The sequence below is a fragment of the Schistocerca cancellata genome, chromosome 9 (assembly GCF_023864275.1).
Source record: "Schistocerca cancellata isolate TAMUIC-IGC-003103 chromosome 9, iqSchCanc2.1, whole genome shotgun sequence".
Lineage (NCBI taxonomy): Eukaryota > Metazoa > Arthropoda > Insecta > Orthoptera > Acrididae > Schistocerca > Schistocerca cancellata.
In genome coordinates, this window is record NC_064634.1 from 270,555,896 (window position 1) to 270,577,004 (window position 21,109).

Below are 21,109 nucleotides of genomic sequence, written 5' to 3' on the forward strand. Positions count from 1 at the left end.
CCTGACTGGCCCCATCAGATTTCGTCTGTTCCCGAGACTGAAACAACACCTTCGAGGAATTTACTTTCAGTGATAAAGTGCTACAAGCAGAGATGAGGTTGTGGCTCTGTCAACAATCATTCTTCAGTGACGGTATGAACAAACTGGTCTCACGTTAGGAGAAATGTGCTCGACGACAGGGATTGGAAATAAATAGGTATGTGTGAAGAATAAAGATGTAGAATGTTAATAACGCTTTTCTTTTTTTAGAAACCTTTGAAGTTTCCAAAAAAAATTCGGAGCAATTACTTTTCAACTTGCCATCATAGTTTCACACAGTCGGTGATTGAGCAAGCAGACAGAGTGAACACTGGCCTTCTTCCCCGACCTTCTCGCTATTTCCCTAAGGGGCTCCATCACCCGCCTAACGTTGGGGCTCCCAATAACTAATAAACCCCTTCCCCCGTGTTTCCTCGGACCTTGCTGAAGGAGCAGCCACATGTCCCCTCACAGGCAGAGCGGGCGATGCCACACGGCCAGCCTCCACATTGACCTTCCGCCTCGTGCGCCGCGAACGCCGCTGAACCCGCGATAGAGCACACTGGGTGCACCCGACTGCAAATTGTTGCTCATGTCGGCACCAATGACTCCTGCCGTCTGGGTTCAGAGGTCATCCTCAGTTCGTACAGTTTTGTGGGAATTTGTTCACTTCCCCGAGCAGGCATTGATCGGCGCTGGAAAGCGATGCACTGTAGTTCCTTCTCTAGATTGTCGCACAGATGACAAAATGGTAGATATCGAAATAGACGACAGAGGGATAGAGAAACAATTAAAATCGCTCAAAAGAGGAAAGGCCTCTGGACCTGATGGGATACCAGTTCAATTTTACACAGAGTACGCGAAGGAACTTGTCCCCCTTCTTGCAGCGGTGTACCGTAGGTCTCTAGAAGAGCGTAGCGTTCCAAAGGATTGGAAAAGGGCACAGGTCATCCCCGTTTTCAAGAAGGGACGTCGAACAGATGTGCAGAACTATAGACCTATATCTCTAACGTCGATCAGTTGTAGAATTTTGGAACACGTATCGTGTTCGAGTATAATAACTTTTCTGGAGACTAGAAATCTACTCTGTAGGAATCAGCATGGGTTTCGAAAAAGACGGTCATGTGAAACCCAGCTCACGCTATTCGTCCACGAGACTCAGAGGGCCATAGACACGGGTTCACAGGTAGATGCCGTGTTTCTTGACTTCCGCAAGGCGTTCGATACAGTTCCCCACAGTCGTTTATTGAACAAAGTAAGAGCATATGGACTATCAGACCAATTGTGTGATTGGATTGAGGAGTTCCTAGATAACAGGACGCAGCATGTTATTCTCAATGGAGAGAAGTCTTCCGAAGTAAGAGTAATTTCAGGTGTGCCGCAGGGGAGTGTCATAGGACCGTTGCTATTCACAATATACATTAAATGACCTGGTGGATGACATCGGAAGTTCACTGAGGCTTTTTGCAGATGATGCTGTGGTGTATCGAGAGGTTGTAACAATGTAAAATTGTACTGAAATGCAGGAGGATCTGCAGCGAATTGACGCATGGTGCAGGGAATGGCAACTGAATCTCAATGTAGACGAGTGTAACGTGCTGCGAATACACAGAAAGATAGATCCTTTATCATTTAGCTAAAAATAGCAGGTCAGCAACTGGAAGCAGTTAATACCATAAATTATCTGGGAGTACGCATTAGGAGTGATTTAAAATGGAATGATCATATAATGTTGATTGTCGGTAAAGCAGATGCCAGACTGAGATTCATTGGAAGAATCCTAAGGAAATGCAATCCGAAAACAAAGGAAGTCGGTTACAGTACGCTTGTTCGCCCACTGCTTGAATACTGCTCAGCAGTGTGGGATCCGTACCAGATAGGGTTGATACAAGACATAGAGAAGATCCAACGGAGAGCAGCGCGCTTCGTTACAGGATCATTTAGTAATCACGAAAGCGTTACGGAGATGATAAACTCCAGTGGAAGACTCTGCAGGAGAGACGCTCAGTAGCTCGGTACGGGCTTTTATCAAAGTTTCGAGAACATACCTTCACCGAAGAGTCAAGCAGTATATTGCTCCCTCCTACGTATATCTCGCGAAGAGACCATGAGGATAAAATCAGAGAGATTAGAGCCCACACAGAGGCATATCGACAATCCTTCTTTCCACGAACAATACGAGACTGGAATAGAAGGGAGAACCGATAGAGGTACTGAAGGTACCCTCCGCCACACACCGTCAGGTGGCTTGCGGAGTATGGATGTAGATGTAGACTATCATTACATTTATGTGCTCCAGATGTACATTCTCAGAAACTTCCCCCTCAGATCAAGGCCTATTTGTGACACAAATGGAGCTTCTTCTGGTCGGCAACGCCCTGTTAGTCTCTGCTTATCCGCCTCTTATACCCTCCTTGCTTTACCCCAATTTTTTTCACTTCAGAGTTGGCGTAATTTCTCCACTTCATCTGTTATATATGGTCCCAAATTTGGTAAGTTTATCTGTAATCTCATGTCTGCTACTCCCCTAAACTTTCATTCGTTTATTCTGTATGTATTCAATAGGTAACTCAATTCTGTCTCGCTTGTACTGATGACAGCAATATTATCTGTGAATGTCATTTATAGCCTTCTGGATGTTGAGTCCACCCTGTTAGGCAAAACTGATTATTGTACCCAGATAAGTTTCAGCACCTCTGAGCCATTAGTATTTTAATTGAAAACAGTTAAATGTGAACATACTTTAAGTGATGATTAATCAATGAAAATTATACTTAAATAACAGTTGTTTTTGTCATTACCTTAATTTCACAGTCTATGCTTATGTAGGACCGTTAGTGTATCATGATGTACTGGAGGCTTGTCAGCTGCAACGAACTTCATGTTTAAAACGTAACGTCCTTGCGTCAAGATATTTCGCGATTATATTTGGTATTACTCATGGTTTTTGTTTCCCCTGGTAGTTTTATTTCTGCGTTCTCACGAGTCACTGAAAAGCACATACAAATGCTACATGTATTTTCTAGAATATTGTTTGTAACGAACTCTCTCCATTTCTCTGAATATTGCAGTCTATTCATTCCTCTATTGTTAGTTTATGGAATAGGCTGTGGCTGGATTTTCTTACTTTTAAATCTGTTCGAATTGTAGTTGGTTGATGGTTGTGGGGCATTAGGTGGGTAGCAATTGTCCTAGTGAACGTGAGTTCATATATGCCTGATCTGCTAAATTTGACTCTATTTCTTGTGTTCCCAGCACTCTCTGTGCTACGTCGTCTGTCCTGTACCCCTATTTGAAGCTCGCGCGCGTCCACACACACACACACACACACACACACACACACACACACACACACACACACACACACACACACAAAATTTGTTCGCAGAATGGGCAAAATATTAAAAGAAAGATTCAAATAGGGTGTAGTGCGGACGACGTAGTACAGAGGAGAGTGCTCGAAACATAAGACCCACTCAGATAAATTTAGCGGGTAAGGCATATATGAACTCTCGTTCACCAGGACAACTGCTACCCTCCTAATGGAAAGCGCATGCTCTGTTGTGTCCTGCATGTGCTTAATGTGTGTGTGTGTGTGTGTGTGTGTGTGTGTGTGTGTGTGTGTGTGTGTGTGTGTGTGTGTGTGTTAGTTATTCTGTGTTAAGTTAGACTGTAATATTTTATCTCAGTCCGTTGTATCTTCCGAAACGAGTAAGTGAAACGTAAGTTCTTGCCAAGTTCAGTTGCGCTCCTTCACGCCTGTGTATGAGACGGCTCCCCGGCCGGTGACTTTGCAGACGGCGTTCGCGCGCATGCAGGACGCGGGCTTGCTGGCGCGCCTGGCGCTGCGGAGCGGCATGAGGGCGCTGCAGGCGCAGCCCTTCCACAGCCTCACGGCGCACCAGCTGTTCTGGGGCTACAAAGACAAGCTCATCAACACCATCCAGACTGTCATGGGGCCCTTCAACCCCGCCATGAGGAACCTCAAGGTCGGCCTGCTCCAGACGGTGAGTGCCCGTACACCAAGCTACTTTCGGAGGATCCAAACTCGGCTGCAGCCGCAAAATCGTGTACAAGCTTTATTCAAAGAAATATAATAATTACTGTGAGGCTACGGTTGAGCATTTTGCACACATTTCAGATGCTAGCAAGACCTGAACCAGGAGACTTATACAGTGAACAATCGACTCCCCATATGATCACGAAGAAGAAAGTCGCTTAATGACAACTAATAAGCATTTGCTGCCCAATCAGAGGTGAAATGTATTATCCTATTAATAATACAGTGCACGAAGTTTCAAATTATATTATAAACTAAACATTCCAGAATGCGATTTTCACTCTGCAGCGGAGTGTGCGCTGATATGAAACTTCCTGGCAGATTAAAACTGTGTGCCGGACCGAGACTCGAACTCGGGACCTTTGCCTTTCGCGGACAAGTGCTCTACCAACTGAGCTACCCAAGCTGACTCACGCTGTGAGGACGGGGAGTGAGTCGTGCTTGGGTAGCTCAGTTGGTAGAGCACTTGCCCGCGAAAGGCAAAGGTCCCGAGTTAGTGTCTCGGTCCGGCACACAGTTTTAATCTGCCAGGAAGTTTCAAACTAAACATTGTTAGATCCTGGCACAGGTGGGTGGAATCAGAAATGAAATGATACTATTCGCTATGTCCACGTAAATCACCCCCTCTTCTTTCGTACCTGAAGGTTGGAGTCCGTCCTCGCCTACACCGACGTGGTGACTATCACGAAAGCTCTACCGACATCCCTAAGTTATTAGTTTCAGTAGAGGGCTCACCAGTACCAGCTTTGTCTATGAGCACGTAAACCCCAAATGATGACAATTGTTCAACAGACTAATAAAAAGAGTCCAGAGTACTGCTGAGCGCAGGTAAGAGTTTAACTGTCAGACTGTGTGAATTACTTTCGACAACCAAGACTCCATCTTGGAACAAACAACTTCGCAATCACCTCGCTATGAGTCGCGGAAATGCGGCTTATTCTTACCATCGTTCGAAGACTTATGGGGCAGTGATAGCTGAAACTTTTAAGATCAACCTCAGCATCCATGAACAGACCTGGGGAAGAGTCCTCCCCCTCTGCAGGTACAAGGTGTTCAGTTTCAGGTGAATTTTTTCCTCTCTGCAACTCCCTTACAAAGTGTCTATCTGCTATCCTGATGAAAATTCTTTTGATAACTTAAGCTTTGAATCATTTCCTGTACTGCATTATGTCATAATTAAAGTTTGGTTTCGATACAATCTGCGTAGGCGTGTTTCATTTCTCTGACTAGTTAGTTAACTTCTATACCTTGGAGGTCGGTATAAGGCGAACGCAAAGATATCGTCTTCGATGCCTGTGTTCCCATCGTAGAAGTCTTTTACCCATGTCTTACCACTGTCCAAGCTTAAATCTCTTACTTTCTAATATAGCCTATGTTCACATGAGGGAAGTCAATGCATTGTCAATACACAGTAAAAAAAATCTGTGGACTATGATAATACAGACGGGTTTATTACATTTTCCGAACTGCAGTTACAACGAAGATTTGCCTACGACGTGGGTGTCCCGCAATGCGTGGAATGTAGATCACGAAACAGTCCTTCAGTTGTTGTTGCAGATGATAGAGCTTTATTAACGGTGACCACTGAGTGTGGTTTCGTAACAGTCTGTTAAGTACTAGCGGATACCGATGCCGTAAAAGGTCTTGTCCAATATAATTTGTAAGAAAATCCTGATCTTGTAAATTACAGCGACCTTCATTTTTTCTCCTGTACGTTTACTGATACATTTTTGATGACTGTGCGTCATCTTCCGTAGGTTTTGCTTTTGTACCTGTAAAAATATCGTACACTTTTCGTTTGTTTTCTATATTAGGCTAAATGCATATGGCTTTCTAATTTACAGTCTTGCTCAGTTAGTCTTTGAAGCAGCTCTACAGGTGAAAGGAGTCGGGCTTTGTAAGTCTGTGCATTGAGAACACGGTAGTGTCACTATGCTAAAGAATTGATGTTGACTCACTGCAACTCGGTGTGCACTTTAATTTTAGTTAGGAAACAATGGGGCAGATCAGTACCTGTGGTAGATAGCTTATGTCCGTTACTCCTCGTCCTTGAAAGGAAAATTAGAACATCAGGAGGCTTACCCATGTACTCACAAAAGGCCTCGTCAAGTAGTTAATAATCGTAAGAATTTTGCGCCCGAATGCTAGTCCGATCTATACGGTTGGTACTGAAAACCAGTCACGCGGCCGGCCGGGGTGGCAAAGTGGTTATTGGAGCTACAGTCTGGAACTGCGCGACCGCTACGGTCGCAAGTTCGAATCCTGCCTCGGGCAGGGATGTGTGTGATGTCCTTATGTTAGTTAGGTTTAAGAAGTTCTAAGGGACTGATGACCTCAGAAGTTACGTCCCATAATGCTCAAGGCCATTTGAACCAGTCACGCGGATATTGCGGTAACAACTAATCCCATCGCTACAGCTTACAGAAAAACGCGGTTGGTGCTGTACTACAGCCTCTGTAGTGAACTATGGGCCTTCTCTCGGCTCAGAACACATCACATCAACTGAAGTCTTACTAAAAACGTAATTGAACCGAAGCTCCGACTGAAAACTTGACAAGGTGCCTAATACGAAACTCCGCAAGTGGTGTGTTGCGCGAAAATGCAAGGAATGTAGCAAAATTACACACCACCATCGTCACCGATCGTTGGGATAAGCATGAACCCGCACTTCCTCGTGCTTAGAACAATTTGTTACGCTGTACCTCGGACCTTAAAGGAAATCACTTGCTTATTCTTACGAGTATTTACATCTTTTCATCCCAAGACGCCGTACAAAGTAAAACGGACCGTGTAGTGTACCAATATTTGTAACTTCCTTTTCCGTCCGCTTAGGGAAGGAAGGAAAAAGACCTATGTTACATAATGTAAGCTTGTGTACGCGCTCGAATCACTAATCTTACTCTCGTCGTACCTGTGGGAGGGATAATGCTGCGACAAGTTCTTCGTCGAATACAGATTCTCTGATTTCGCTCTGCATTGTGTCCCCGAAAGTAAGTTGCCTTCAGTCCAAAGAATTCCTTCTCAGATTTCAACGTACCTCCGTTAAACTTCATAATGGGCCTCGCATACATTTTAAGAGCATAGCAGTACTGCTGCTGTACATAATTTACCACTCCAAACACTGGAGGAGCAACTTACATGATATTTCCCGCCTTCTACTGATATTAATACTTCTTTTCGCTAATGTCGGCTATTATTATTTTCTATTTGTGCTTGAACACAAATTTTAAAGCTGTCAGCTAGCCTATGACCAAATTTGCAAAACAGTACACACAACGCTGATGCCTCGACAGCTTGTTTCGCTACAGTGGACTGTCAGTAGACAGTACAGTTTGACCTGTTACTTTTAAAGGCAGTCCCATATTCCATCCTGGTTGTATTACTGTCGTTTATATCACGATTACCTGACTTGGCCTCTTCGTCGTTTTAAAGTGCGTTCTCCTATACTCTAAAATTGAGTCACCCTTTGTGAGTGTATACAAATGTACTTCATCATTTTACAACGTAACCACTGTTTGGTGCCAACGCGTAGTAAATACGAACGAGACAAACATTCGATGTTTGCCAACACTTTAAAGAACATTACTACCATTGTGGAACCTGGGTGGATTAGACACTGTCCACTTAACAGTAAACAGATGATCGAAGATACACTGTCTCCACTGTCCATCTGACCGCATCCGTCGCTGTGTGATCAAAGTGGGTACCAGAGTAGCGGGGCCCCTCTAAAAGTAGACAGAATGAGAAAATAGTACCATTAAAGACAGTTTAAGGAATGAGAAAAGATGCAATCCCGAGTCATTAAACTGCCGACTGGTGACTTGGGATGCGTAAGGACGCGGTACATTAGATTGCTCTTGATACCGATCTCGTGTTTGGATTCATTTATTATGACTTTCTGTTAATATTTTGCAGGATAAAGATCAAAATGATCACGTTTTAAATCACATGACCCAGTATTATAACAGTCTGACAATGGGACCGACACGTACACGCATAATCAGTTTCTAGATCCTGGACAATATTAGTTAGTTAACAAGGAACATAATCCAGACAGTTAAGGTTAGTAACTACTGTATTGTCGGATTTCCGTGGTATCGACAGCCAATTTGTTGCAAGAAAAATTACCTTAAACTATGTGATGGCATTATGAGCTGCACTGGCGAGCTGTGATGGTGTTTAAATTAGTTGCTTAGCCATCCTGTGTACTGCACATAACGCCATAACAAAAAATTCTCCATTTTTCCATAAGTACGGTATTGTGAGAATGCAGGCTCTTCGAAAAGAATATTAATTTCACTTCTACAGAATTTATGCTATGTCGTCATTAATTACTTCCACTGCTTTACAGAGTAATTAAAAAACTGAAACAACTATTTAACAATGTTGGCTAACTCGTTTCAGTTCATGACTTTCAGTTCATGACTTTCAGTTCATGACTTTCAGTTCATGACTTTCAGTTCATGACTTTCAGTTCATGACTTTCAGTTCATGACTTTCAGTTCATGACTTTCAGTTCATGACTTTCAGTTCATGACTTTCAGTTCATGACTTTCAGTTCATGACTTTCAGTTCATGACTTTCAGTTCATGACTTTCAGTTCATGACTTTCAGTTCATGACTTTCAGTTCATGACTTTCAGTTCATGACTTTCAGTTCATGACTTTCAGTTCATGACTTTCAGTTCATGACTTTCAGTTCATGACTTTCAGTTCATGACTTTCAGTTCATGACTTTCAGTTCATGACTTTCAGTTCATGACTTTCAGTTCATGACTTTCAGTTCATGACTTTCAGTTCATGACTTTCAGTTCATGACTTTCAGTTCATGACTTTCAGTTCATGACTTTCAGTTCATGACTTTCAGTTCATGACTTTCAGTTCATGACTTTCAGTTCATGACTTTCAGTTCATGACTTTCAGTTCATGACTTTCAGTTCATGACTTTCAGTTCATGACTTTCAGTGAAGTTATAGTCTAACGGTATATGCAGAAGAGTCCACAGAGTTCGGAATAATACGAAAGATAGCGTGTAAAACTTGTTTGCCTGAAGCTCCCATCCGTTACACCATATACAGGGTGTTACAAAAAGGTACGGCCAAACTTTCAGGAAACATTCCTCATACACAAAGAAAGAAAATATGTTATGTGGACATGTGTCCGGAAACGCTTACATTCCATGTTAGAGCTCATTTTATTACTTATCTTCAAATCACATTAATCATGGAATGGAAACACACAGCAACATAACGTACCAGCGTGACCTCAAACACTTTGTTACAGGAAATGTTCAAAACGTCCTCCGTTAGCGAGGATACGTGCATCCACCCTCAGTCGCATGGAATCCCTGATGCGCTGATGCAGCCCTGGAGAATGGCGTATTGTATCACAGCCGACCACAATACGAGCACGAAGAGTCTGTGCATTTGATACCGGGGTTGCGTAGACAAGAGCTTTCAAATGCCGCATAAATGAAAGAGGGTTGAGGTCAGGAGAGCATGGAGGCCATGGAATTGGTCCGCCTCTACCAATCCATCGGTCACCGAATCTTCTGTTGTGAAGCGTACGAACACTTCGACTGAAGTGTGCAGGAGCTCCATCGTGCATGAACTACATGTTGTGTCGTACTTGTAAAGGCACATGTTCTAGCAGCACAGGTAGAGTATCCCGTATAAAATCATGATAACGTGCTCCATTGAGCGTAGGTGGAAGGACATGGGGCCCAATCAAGACATCACCAACAATGCCTTCCCAAACGTTCACAGAAAATCTGTGTTGATGACGTGATTGCACAATTGCGCGCGGATTATCGTCAGCCCACACATGTTGATTGTGAAAATTTACAATTTGATCACGTTGGAATGAAGCCTCATCCGTAAAGAGAACATTTGCACTAAAATGAGGATTGACACATTGTTGGATGAACCATTCGCAGAAATGTACCGTGGAGGCCAATCAGCTGCTGATAGTGCCTGCACACGCTGTACATGGTACGAAAACAACTGGTTCTCCCGTAGCACTCTCCATACAGTGACGTGGTAAACGTTACCTTGTACAGCTACTACTTCTCTGACGCTGACATTAGGGTTATCGTCAAATGCACGAAGAATTGCCTCGTCCATTGCAGGTGTCCTCGTCGTTATAGGTCTTCCCCAGTCGCGAGTCATTGGTTGGAATGTTCCGTGCTCCCTAAGACGCCGATCAATTGCTTCGAAAGTCTTCCTGTCGAGACATCTTCGTTCTGGAAATGTGTCTCGATACAAACTTACCGCGCCACGGCTATTGCCCCGTGCTAATCCATACATCAAATGGGCATCGGCCAACTCCGCATTTGTAAACATTGCACTGACTGCAAAACCACGTTCGTGATACACTAACCTGTTGATGCTACGTACTGATGTGCCTGACGCTATTACTGTAGAGAAATGAGTCGCATGTCAACACAAGCACCGAAGTCAACATTACCTTCCTTCAATTGGGCCAACTGGCGGTGAATCGAGGAAGTACAGTACATACTGACGAAACTAAAATGAGCTCTAACATGGAAACTAAGCGTTTCCGGACACATGTCTACATAACATCTTTCCTTCATTTGTGTGAGGAAAGTTTCCTGAAAGTTTGGCCGTACCTTTTTGTAACACCCTGTATTTGTCAGTAGTTTTCAGGACATTACACGTACCAACGCAGATGCTGAATAACAAAATTCGGAAAGAAAATAGCAATCTAATAGTTACTGAACATAAATTACGTGCATGGTAATGCAGTGTAACTTTCTGTAGTATTAATTTTTGTAGGTGTTTCCTTTTTACTGCAGCGTTTCACTGCATGCAGTGGCCCAGTGGTACTAATCGAAAATCAAAAGGATGAGGACCAGATAAGTCAGCTGATTTTCATTTTATCTTTAATAGGTGTTTTTTCGTAGTTTAATCATAACTTTATTTCACTTCATGAAATAGTTGCTCGTGATCAAACCTGGATAAGGACTGCTCTTGTTATCTGTAGGCGAAGATGAAACGAGCTGCTGCCCTAGTACAACTAGACGTTGTGTTGTTAGGGTCTGCATATTTCCCGCTACTGAATTAGTCTGCATAGACGTTGCTTGACGTGGAAAGAAAGTCTAAGCTAAAACCAAATGCCCCTTTCGTTTAAATTGGGTTGAACTTCTTGAACAGTCTGAACATGTACAGAAAATAGGCTGCAAATAGAGAGCTCCCGGTTTAGGTGAGCAATGAAACCTCTAAGAAATTCTCAGATAGTGAGCCCCATATCGACTGAATGCCTTCACCAAGTGGAAATAATCTCCTTAGAGACAGGAAGGATACTACACAGGTGGCTTGTCAGCGTATCAGGCACAGCTGACCGCAGATTGTGGTCACTTTAGCACGAGCGACGGCTGTTGCACGGATTTAGGCAACATCATCGATTCTTCCGGAAGGCTGGAATGCGAGTAGAGAAGCGCAGCTCGTGATGGAAAGCGTCAGACCTAAAATCGATAAAGGATCTGATCGCAATCAAGTGAAAGGCGTGAACCGAAGGCTAGTTCCATTCTGTGAGCTCATATCCCGATGCGGTTGCTTGACCTGTACTATTTTGTGCAAATTTTAACATATTCGAAATACTTCATGTGAGCCACGTGTAAGTGGCGGCTACTTCGTCAGTAAAGTGTTCGTGTCATGTATACGATTTAAGTACTTGCTGTACGTGATAGTAATGTATACTTTGCACTACGTCCTCGAACTTGGATTCATCGCTGCTTTCTTCTGTCTCAGGCTTGTTTTTCTGGAAATGTTAGTTCTACGACAAGAGTAATGAACAGCAGTATGGATACGTTTCCGGATGAAGAGTTAGGTTTGCTCGTGTGTGTTCGACGACTGCAATGCAACAACAGCACAGTAACGCTGGACCAAGCAGTTCCTGCAGTGACGGCAGCTGCGTCACACCTGAGGGTTATTGAATCACACGGTGTATTCTATGCCTTTTTTAATTGCATATTGCAGTATTTTCACTGATTTGGAGGTACACTGACGGAGGTAACAAGGTTAGCAACGAAATACTTTCTCCTCACATTACTACTCTGTAACAATCCCTATACCAAAACATGTACAGAGTATCCCTGAAGGGCCACCGAAATACTCCTATTACCTGCAAATTTTGGATTCACCCCATGTACGTTAATGATGGGCTGATCGTGAAGATGGCCGCATGTTTATTGACTGAAAGGCCTTATCCGGAGTCGTTACTACACATGCCGTTTGTTGGTTTTGTAGGTCACAGATCTCGAATGCTAAAATGGCAGAATCCTTCAAAATCTCTAGATCGCCTAAAAGCTGATAGCGACAGTTTTGGAGAAGGCGATCTGACTGTTAAAAACGAGTGTCATCTTTATCGCAAATGGTGATTCAGAACAACGCTTTACTTTGTTACATAGTCATCTTTATATGCGATAATGATCGAAGCAGAAGGAATGAATAAAAATTTGTGGTATAGCTGGGACTCGAACTCAGGTCTTCTTGCTTGCTAGGCAGAAATGGTAACCATTACACCACCACAGCACAATGGTCAACAACGCTGCACGAACTACCCAAGTTGAATGCCCTCCTCAACACAAACTTCAATAAGCAGAAGATATGAGAGTGTAATCTAATGAGGTAATTTAAATTTTAAAACCTAAAAAAATGCTTTCAATTAATTCTTCTACCAGGTTCCGCCTATGCAGTAAAATTTTCAGGTAAACTTGACCCAAAAATTAGTAGTACACGTCACTTTCTCCAGTGAGTGTCATACTCAGTATTTCCAGCGTCAGGGCCTTACTTCCATCAGCATCTCTTCGAAAAGTATGTTGAGAGTGGAATTAAACAACAATAAACGAAATTTTCATGTCTTAAAAATTTTTGTGGGGCTCATAAAGTACCCCCACACACATTATTGAAGGTGTGCTAAAGGACATTTTCATATTGTGGACCCTACATAGTCAGTACCTTTTTAAGAAATACGTTTTTAATATAATTCAACAAAAAATAACGAATTTTAATTTTTGAGTAGACATAATGTAAGTCCTACCCCTACCCCCTCAGTAATGCGCGTTGTTGAAAATCCTTTGCCGGCCGGAGTGGCCGAGCGGTTCTAGGCGCTACAGTCTGGAACCGCGCTGCCGCTACAGTCTCAGGTTCGAATCCTGCCTCGGGCATGGATGTGTGTGTTGCCCTTAGGTTAGTTAGGTTTAAGTAGTTCTATGTTCTAGGGGACTGATGACCTCCGAAGATAAGTCCCATAGTGCTCAGAGCCATTTGAACCTTTTGAAAATCCTTTGTAATAGCTAGGATTTAGCTAATTGCATAGCGTATACGTGCACTGATGGTAAAACCTGTTCCCTGTCGTAACGGAGTTGCTGTGATTTGAGGAGGATCGTGTTTCTACCTAAACTGGTCTTCGGAGGTACGATCTGCGATAAAAACAAGCATGATTCATTGCGGCAATACAAGTGTTTGGCTGAAGTAAAAAAGAAAACGACTCAATAGAAGTCATTTCGTAGTTTGCCGCCTGGCGTTCTCGTGCACTACTGAACAAGTTCGCAGAACTTTCAACCACGATTTCTCGAAGAAAACTTACGCAACATTAGTTACATTTAAATCGTATTGCAGTGGTGCAAAGGAAAGCGGTGACCTATAGACTGTGTTTGCTTCCTCTGCGACGGCGGCTGTTTGGGCGGCTGTTGGCAGCACGGTGTTCCGCTGACAGACGGCATCAGGTAACCGAGCTGAAGCCAGTCCCCCCACCCCCGCACTGCGCCCCTTGTTCCGCGCCGTATCAGCCAATTACGCGCCCCGGGAGCGGCGCATCCGGGCATCGACCCGCGCCCCTGGCGCCACCTGTCCCGACCGCACGCGCAGTCCCAAAGGCATAGCCTGCACTGCCCTAGCCGGCGCCCGCCCTCTCACCTGTGGAGGCAATTTGCTGACCTCGTGACGTAGCCACTGACCGCCGTGTGCTCCACAGTGCGCAATTGCTCAACCTGTAAGTAGTGCCAAAACTGATCTGATTACACTGTGTAAAAGTTTCATTTGTTTATTTCAATGAAAGTCGCATTCTCTTAATTTTTGTTTGTGTATTTTATAATTTGAACGTTCTTCCAAGTGAATAATGCAAGTGGTATGCTATCGTAGTTGCTATCTGGTGAATGGAGTCGCCAAATCCATCTGAAATTGTGCAGCTTACTCCACAAAAATGTGTGGCGTACGAGGAGCTGCTTGACAATTGTACCCTATTCTAACTCCCTAGGTACGGCCATTAGGCTAACTGGACTGCCACTAGCACTTTTCAGCTAACAAGTGATAGCTTCCGCTGATTTCATGAGAGGTTCAGCATCACCATCAGCATTTCTAAACAGTGGCTGTCAGTGTATGGCGTTCTTCGCAATTCCACTTCACAATCACATCACCAACAGTCGACTTAAACAACTTCAGTGTGTTTCAAGTGTCCCCGATGGATTTATCTATGATAATGTCAGAAGCTGAAGAAACGAATTAAAATTTGGGCCACAGCTTAAACTCGAACCCGGGTCTCCTTTCTTACTAGGCAGGTGTGCTAGCCATTACACCACCACAGCAGGATAGGTGCACGGACTACCCTATACTGCGGCAGTAGCTAGCACACCTGACGAGTAGGCAAGGAGATGCAGGTTCAAAACCCAGCCAAAGCACAAATTTGAATTCATTTCTTCAGATTCGAACATTATCATAGATTAATTTGACATCATATGTCTTAAGAAAAATTTAATTATATTAGACCTGATGGACTTGTTAGGCCTTGCTCAATGGTTACTGCTCCTTTGAAGTTGCTGAGCTCTCTTGGCAGTGCCATTTTTCTGTTACTGCTTCTCTACTGACAACACAATACTCCCCATCCGCATTTATACTGGCGGATCTGCCACTTGTGACGTCTAGTTACCAGTTCTGCATTAATAGCAATGTCTGGATATTTCTGATCCGATAGTGTATTGTGTTCAGATTGGTTGGACACCAAACAGCGAGGTCATATGATCCATCAGATTAGGGAAGAATGGGGAAGGAAGTCAGCCATTCCCTTTCAAAGGAATTATCCCTGCAATTGCCTGAAGCAGTTTAGGAAAATCACGGAATACCTGAATCAGGAAGGCCGGACATCTGTTTGAACCGTCGTCCTCCCGAATGTGACTCCAGTGCGCTAACCATTGAACCACCTCGCATTATACATTCTGTTCAGGTGTCTTCCATTTCAAAACTATTCAGTTCTCTCGCCACTGTAATGCTGGCTTTGTTTCCGATGGTATGAAATTATTTAAAGGTCTTTTGAAATTGGAAGTGAGATGTTCACGAAACAAGGTCGCTTCACATTCATGACATCAAGAGAATACTAAAGTCACGAAATCTAAGGCTTAGAATTAATGAACTAGAATAAAGTTCTCCTGCTTCGTCTAATCTCTTCGATTGATTAAATACCTGTTATCTTCATATAAATGGCTTATAACACCCAAAGTCGTTGTTGGAGAGCGAAAAAGATCAGTGACACAAGGACCTGTTGTTTAGTTTTGATATGAGCAATCATAAGTGATAACTGGACCTGGTGAAGAACACTAGAGTGCAGATTATTAATAAAAAGGACGAATCACACTGCTAGAGAAAAAGAACACAGTTGTTCTGAGCTCCAATACTATCCAATTAACAATATAAGATCACATAATATAAAAGAAACGTCACCTTACAAGATGGCAGTCGGAACAACAAAGAGAGAGGAGGAGCAGATGAGGATTTATCTCACTTCACTTCTCCTTAAAAAAACAAGATAAAACCGGAAAACGCTGTCAATTCATTGCGTAGAGATACATTATGTTTCAGACACAATGGTTCTCTCTCTGAGACAACGAAATTTGATTATTCTCTACACTACGTCGTCGTCATATCATCCAGCCCGTCACGTGCAGACTTTCGTAGATCTCTAGAGTCTACAATTAGTCATTGTGCAAAGTTTGCTTAGTAATTAAGATGTCCACGTTATCTGTTAAGGCTATTGATTCCCGACTTCGGATGTGATAAATTCATTAACAGCTTCATCACAATATATAAGGCGTTAAACTCCGTATAAAAATTTTCAGTGTGTTCAGAGGAGAAAATAATTCTTTTTATGTAACAGAAATCTTACAGGGGCACCGTTTCCGCTTAGGATTCCATGAAGTTGTTAACGTTATCGAAGTTCAGAGACAATGTTCAAGCAGCCCTGTAAAGAATTTTGTTTGAGATGTTGCTGAAAATGTCCTATGGATTTCTTTCTGTGGAGGAAGATAAAACGCTTAGTGTGTGAATAGTTTGACAAAGCGTACCGCTGCTTCTACATCTACATCTATACTCCGCAAGCCACCTGACGGAGTGTGGCGGAGGCTTAATGATCAACCACGTCCTCACATCGTAAATACCGTTGCCCAGAAGTTAGGCAATCTTAAGTGGGACACACTCGATAGCCCGCCTGGTGGTGATCCCTCCCCCCATGCAATTATCACGCCATTGATCCTTCAAAAAGACCCTTGACGGGTCGGCGATTCCTGTCGGACGAGCATGTGCAGTGGGAAGCTACGGATTACTTCAGGCAGCAGCACACGGTGATTCACCGAACTAACTTCAACCACCTGCTTCGGAAGGACGATTGTCTCAGTGACAAGGCGATTTTGCCGGAGTGGCATACCCATTCTGGACTGTAAGGTCTTCCAAAGGAAACCATTTGTCGCCTTCTTTTATTCTTATTTTCAATCATATGACGAAAGAACGATATGCACATAGACAAACAGGCCGTCGATAGATTTAAACTATCGGTATATCGATAGCAATATCAGCTACCGCCTATCCCTACTTCAGCCAAGACCAACTATTGTACGCTGCTGGCCTTAATGGAGCTCAGTATTGTTAATCAGTTCACCTATTGCAGTTAAATTTAACGCAAGTGCTGTCGTTCATTGTTTTTGTTTAATGTTCTGTTCTGGCAGTGTCTAATTTTGGATAAATCAGTGACAAGAAAGAGGTGGAAAACCTATTCTGATTCGTCAACTAGATAAATTAAAAATACGTACGCACTACTATAATAGCCTAATTACCTATCTATAGCAGTTAAATGTTATCAGTGGTGTCGTTATTTGGAGACTGGGAGAACTTTGGAGCTGCAATATTTCATAAGAAAGCGGAGCAGTAAAGATAATTTCAAATAACATTAATTTAAAATCGGTGCATAAAAATGCTTTTGGACTTTCCTGCGAAGCCCAAAAAACTGCGTTGACCAACAAAAATATCGTTCGGACCACGATGGTTGCTTTTCTTTAAAACATTTGCCCACAGTTATATCGTTACTAGCCCAAAGAGTGAAATATCGCTCGATTTAGTCACCGAGCGGTGCTATGTTATGAAAACGGGTTCCGATACGGAACTTCTGGGAGGAGTTGGTGAATAGTAAGTGTATGTGGGAACAGAACATACTATAGCGCATTCGCTTCCAAAAGATTTTTTTAACAAGCTGCATGAATTTTTCAGCGCTGACTACGCCCTTCCTCCCCGCCCCGCCGCCTGCCCCCTTCGTCCAAAATCTATTTATAACTGGAGCCACTAATTACTTGCACAGTTAAATGATAAAATATTCATACATTTAGGGACTATCAAATGATGCAACATGTATAATTACAGGAAAAACATGCAATCTCAGAACTCCATCTTTTATTGTGATACATTTTACTTTAAAACAATGTACAACCATCAGTTTTTCCCAATTCTCCACCGACGGGGACCCTGTTCCTGGATCCAGGAGGCTAGTTCGAATACAGCCTCTGGCAACGTTGAAATCAGTTTAACGTTCTTTCCCCATTTTCAATTTATTCAAATTCCAGAGTGTGTCTCTTACTATAGGCCAGCGCCAGTTCCTTCCGAATTCATTTTTCCTAGTAGTCTCTAACTCACTTAAGGATGCAGCCTCTCTGCTTCAATGGAAAGAGCTCCATCGAAGGCGAGACGAACATCTCTTCGAAGAGTCCCAGCACAAAAACCATATTTACATATGAAGACGGCTAGCGATAGTCATTTCGTACTCTGTGTCTGTGCATAAAGACGGCTCATTTGTGGAATGGCGGTATGCACTGAGCTGACAAGTCATAGGACAGAAACATGCACACAACCAGACGGAAGTAGCATCACATACACAAGATATAAAGGGAGGTGCACTGTCGGACTGCCACTTGTACTTAGGTGATAGAGTGAATTCAATATGCCGAGGATCCACAGTGCCGACAGTGTGCCGCCAGTAGCAAATTTCAGGCATTACCTCTCAGTATGGACATAAGTGCCCGACGGCCTTCACTTAACAACCGAGAACAGCGGCGTTCACGTAGTGGTGCCACTACTAACAGACAAACAACACTGCGTATAATAACAGCAGAAATCAATGTGGCACGTACGATGAACGTATCTGTTAGGACAGTGCGGCGGAATTACGTACTAATGGGCTATAGCAGCAGACGAGCGACACTAGAGCCTTAGCTAACAGAACATCATCGCCTGCAGTGCCTCTTCTGGGCTCGTGACTACATCAGCTCGACCCTAGACGAGTGGAAAACCATTGCCCTGGTCAGATGAAACCCCAATTTTAGTTGTTAAGAGCTGACGGTAGAGTTTGAGAACGGCGCAGACTACGAATCCATGTACCTCAGTGGTCAACAAGGCACTCTGCAAGCTGGTGCAGCCCCCATAATGGTTTTGGCTGCGTTTCAATCCTACACACTGTTTCCTGGTCCAACTGAACCAATCATTGATTGGAAATGGCTATGTGCGGCTATTTGGAGGCCATCTGCAGCCATTCATAGACTTCATGTTCCCAAACAACGGCAGAATTTTCTTGGATGACAATGTGCCATGTCACTGGGCCACAATTGCTTGCATAATCGAGAGATCAATTAGCGCACAAAATCTTGCACTGGCAAAACACTGTCCTAATTATGGACGGCTATAGCGACAGCATTGCTCAATAGGAAACTTCCAACGACTGGTTGAGACTATGCCACATACACTATGTGATCAAAAGTATCCGGACGCCTGACTGAAAATAACTTAGTTTCTGGCGCCTTCCATCAGTAACGCTGGAAATCAGTATGCTGTTGGCCCACCCTTAGCCTTGATGACAACTTCCACCTCGCAGGCATACGTTCAATCAGATGCTGGAAGGTTTCTAGGGGATTTCCTGCCCATTCTTCACAAAGAGCTGCACTGAGGAGAAGTATCGATGTCGGTCGGTGAGACCTGGTACGAAGTCGGCGTTCTAAAGCATCCTAAAGGTGTCCTATAGTATTCAGGTCAGAACTCTGTGCAGGCCAGTCCATTAGAGGAATGTTACTGCCGTGTAACCACTCAGCCACAGGCCGTGCATTATCAACAGGTGCTCGATCGCGTTGAAAGCTGCAATCGCCATCCCCGAATTGCTCTTAAACAGTGGGAAGCAAGAAGGCGCTTAAAATATCAATGTAGGCCTTTGCTGTGATAATGCCACGCAAAACAAGGGATGCAAGCACCCTCCATGAAAACCACAACAACAACCACCACCACCACCACCACCACCACACCATAACAATACAACCTCCGAATTTTACTGTTAGCACTACACACGCTGGCAGACGACGTTCACTGGGCATTCGCCATACACACACCCTGCCACACCCACATTGTGCACAGTCATTCGTCACTGTTTAATCGTCCAATGTTTACGCTCCTTTCCCCAAGCGAGTCGTCGTTCGTCATTTACGGCGTGATGAGTGGCTTATGAATAGCCGCTCGACCATAAAATCCAAGTTTTCTCACCTCCCGCCTGTCATAGTACTCTAAGGTGTCGGGCAAATCCAACACCTTCCATGAAAACTCTGACATGATAAGCAAATCCAGTAGTATGTCACATAGCTCCGAATAAATCGTGACATTAAATTAACCAAAGTAATACGAGTAACGAGTGAGCAACTGGAATACCACAGACTAACACAAGAATGCCTAAATGCATGTCATACCTTCCCACCGTGAGACAGACGCAGTTCCGAGGGGAGAAACGAGAACAGAAGCCGAGAGCAGAACCGTGTTAAGCTGGAAGGCCCTACGATAAGGGACGGACACCCACGTTGCCAGCTAACCACCAGGACCACCCCCCCAGCCCATGTTAAAAGCTAGAGCCCTCCAGAAGAACAGTATAGATCTTACTAAAACGGCCACACCAGCCGCAAGTTTTAGCTTGAGACTTTTTCGCGTCTCTGTGACGTTGCAAACGTTAAAAACATTGCCCCACCACGAAAAGTATAACGTTTCTCATTGGATAGACAGAATTTTTGTAGGCGGAGCTTAAGGTTAACATTGAGACTCTGATTGGTCAGCTGAAAACACAGCCAGATAGTTTTTTTAAACCAACTTCGGTAAATTGTAGTAAGGAGAAGTGAGGAGAGAGTTGCTTCCGAGTTGGCGAGGTGCGTGGAGCGGTGTCGGCCGACGCCCCCTGACACTGCCTAACCAACGACAAGGTAATGAACGCACGCGATGCCACATAACAGCGCATAAAGCTTCACTCAGAACTGCAGAAGTCTCATCTGTTACACCCCAGTTTTGCGTAATACTAGTGTCGATCGTCAATTAAAGCTCATGGTATTCACATTTGCTACGTAAGTTAAAATCTGAAACGCGATGATTTTTCTGTTATATAATTATTGAGAAGCCACATCAGCTACTGTAATTTACAAGTTAGATAAGTAATTAAAGATAATTGAGGGTCACTGTAGACCATTTTGATAGTTTTCTCTTTTGTGAAACTTAATTTAAACCTAGATTATAGATGTGATAAGGCCTAGGTCATCCATCGATCCATTGTAGAACTTGGAAACCCATTCAGGGAATATTCGTTCACATTTTTGTTGAACGCAGTTGGTTTTTATCATCCTGTATTAAAACATTTCCTTTTATCAATAGTGCAATTTATAAACAATGTTTTGTGAGTAGAA

General features: G+C 43.5%; 1 protein-coding gene across 1 annotated transcript in view; it reads left to right on the forward strand.

Moving 5' to 3' along the window:
* The window catches only part of LOC126100976 (lysosome membrane protein 2-like), a 348,747-nt gene that overhangs the window by 238,361 nt on the left and 89,277 nt on the right, over positions 1 to 21,109 (forward strand). The window contains exon 6 of the mRNA XM_049911640.1: positions 3,816 to 4,025. Coding sequence (XP_049767597.1) covers positions 3,816 to 4,025 — 210 coding nt within the window. The remainder of the gene's footprint in view (positions 1 to 3,815; positions 4,026 to 21,109) is intronic.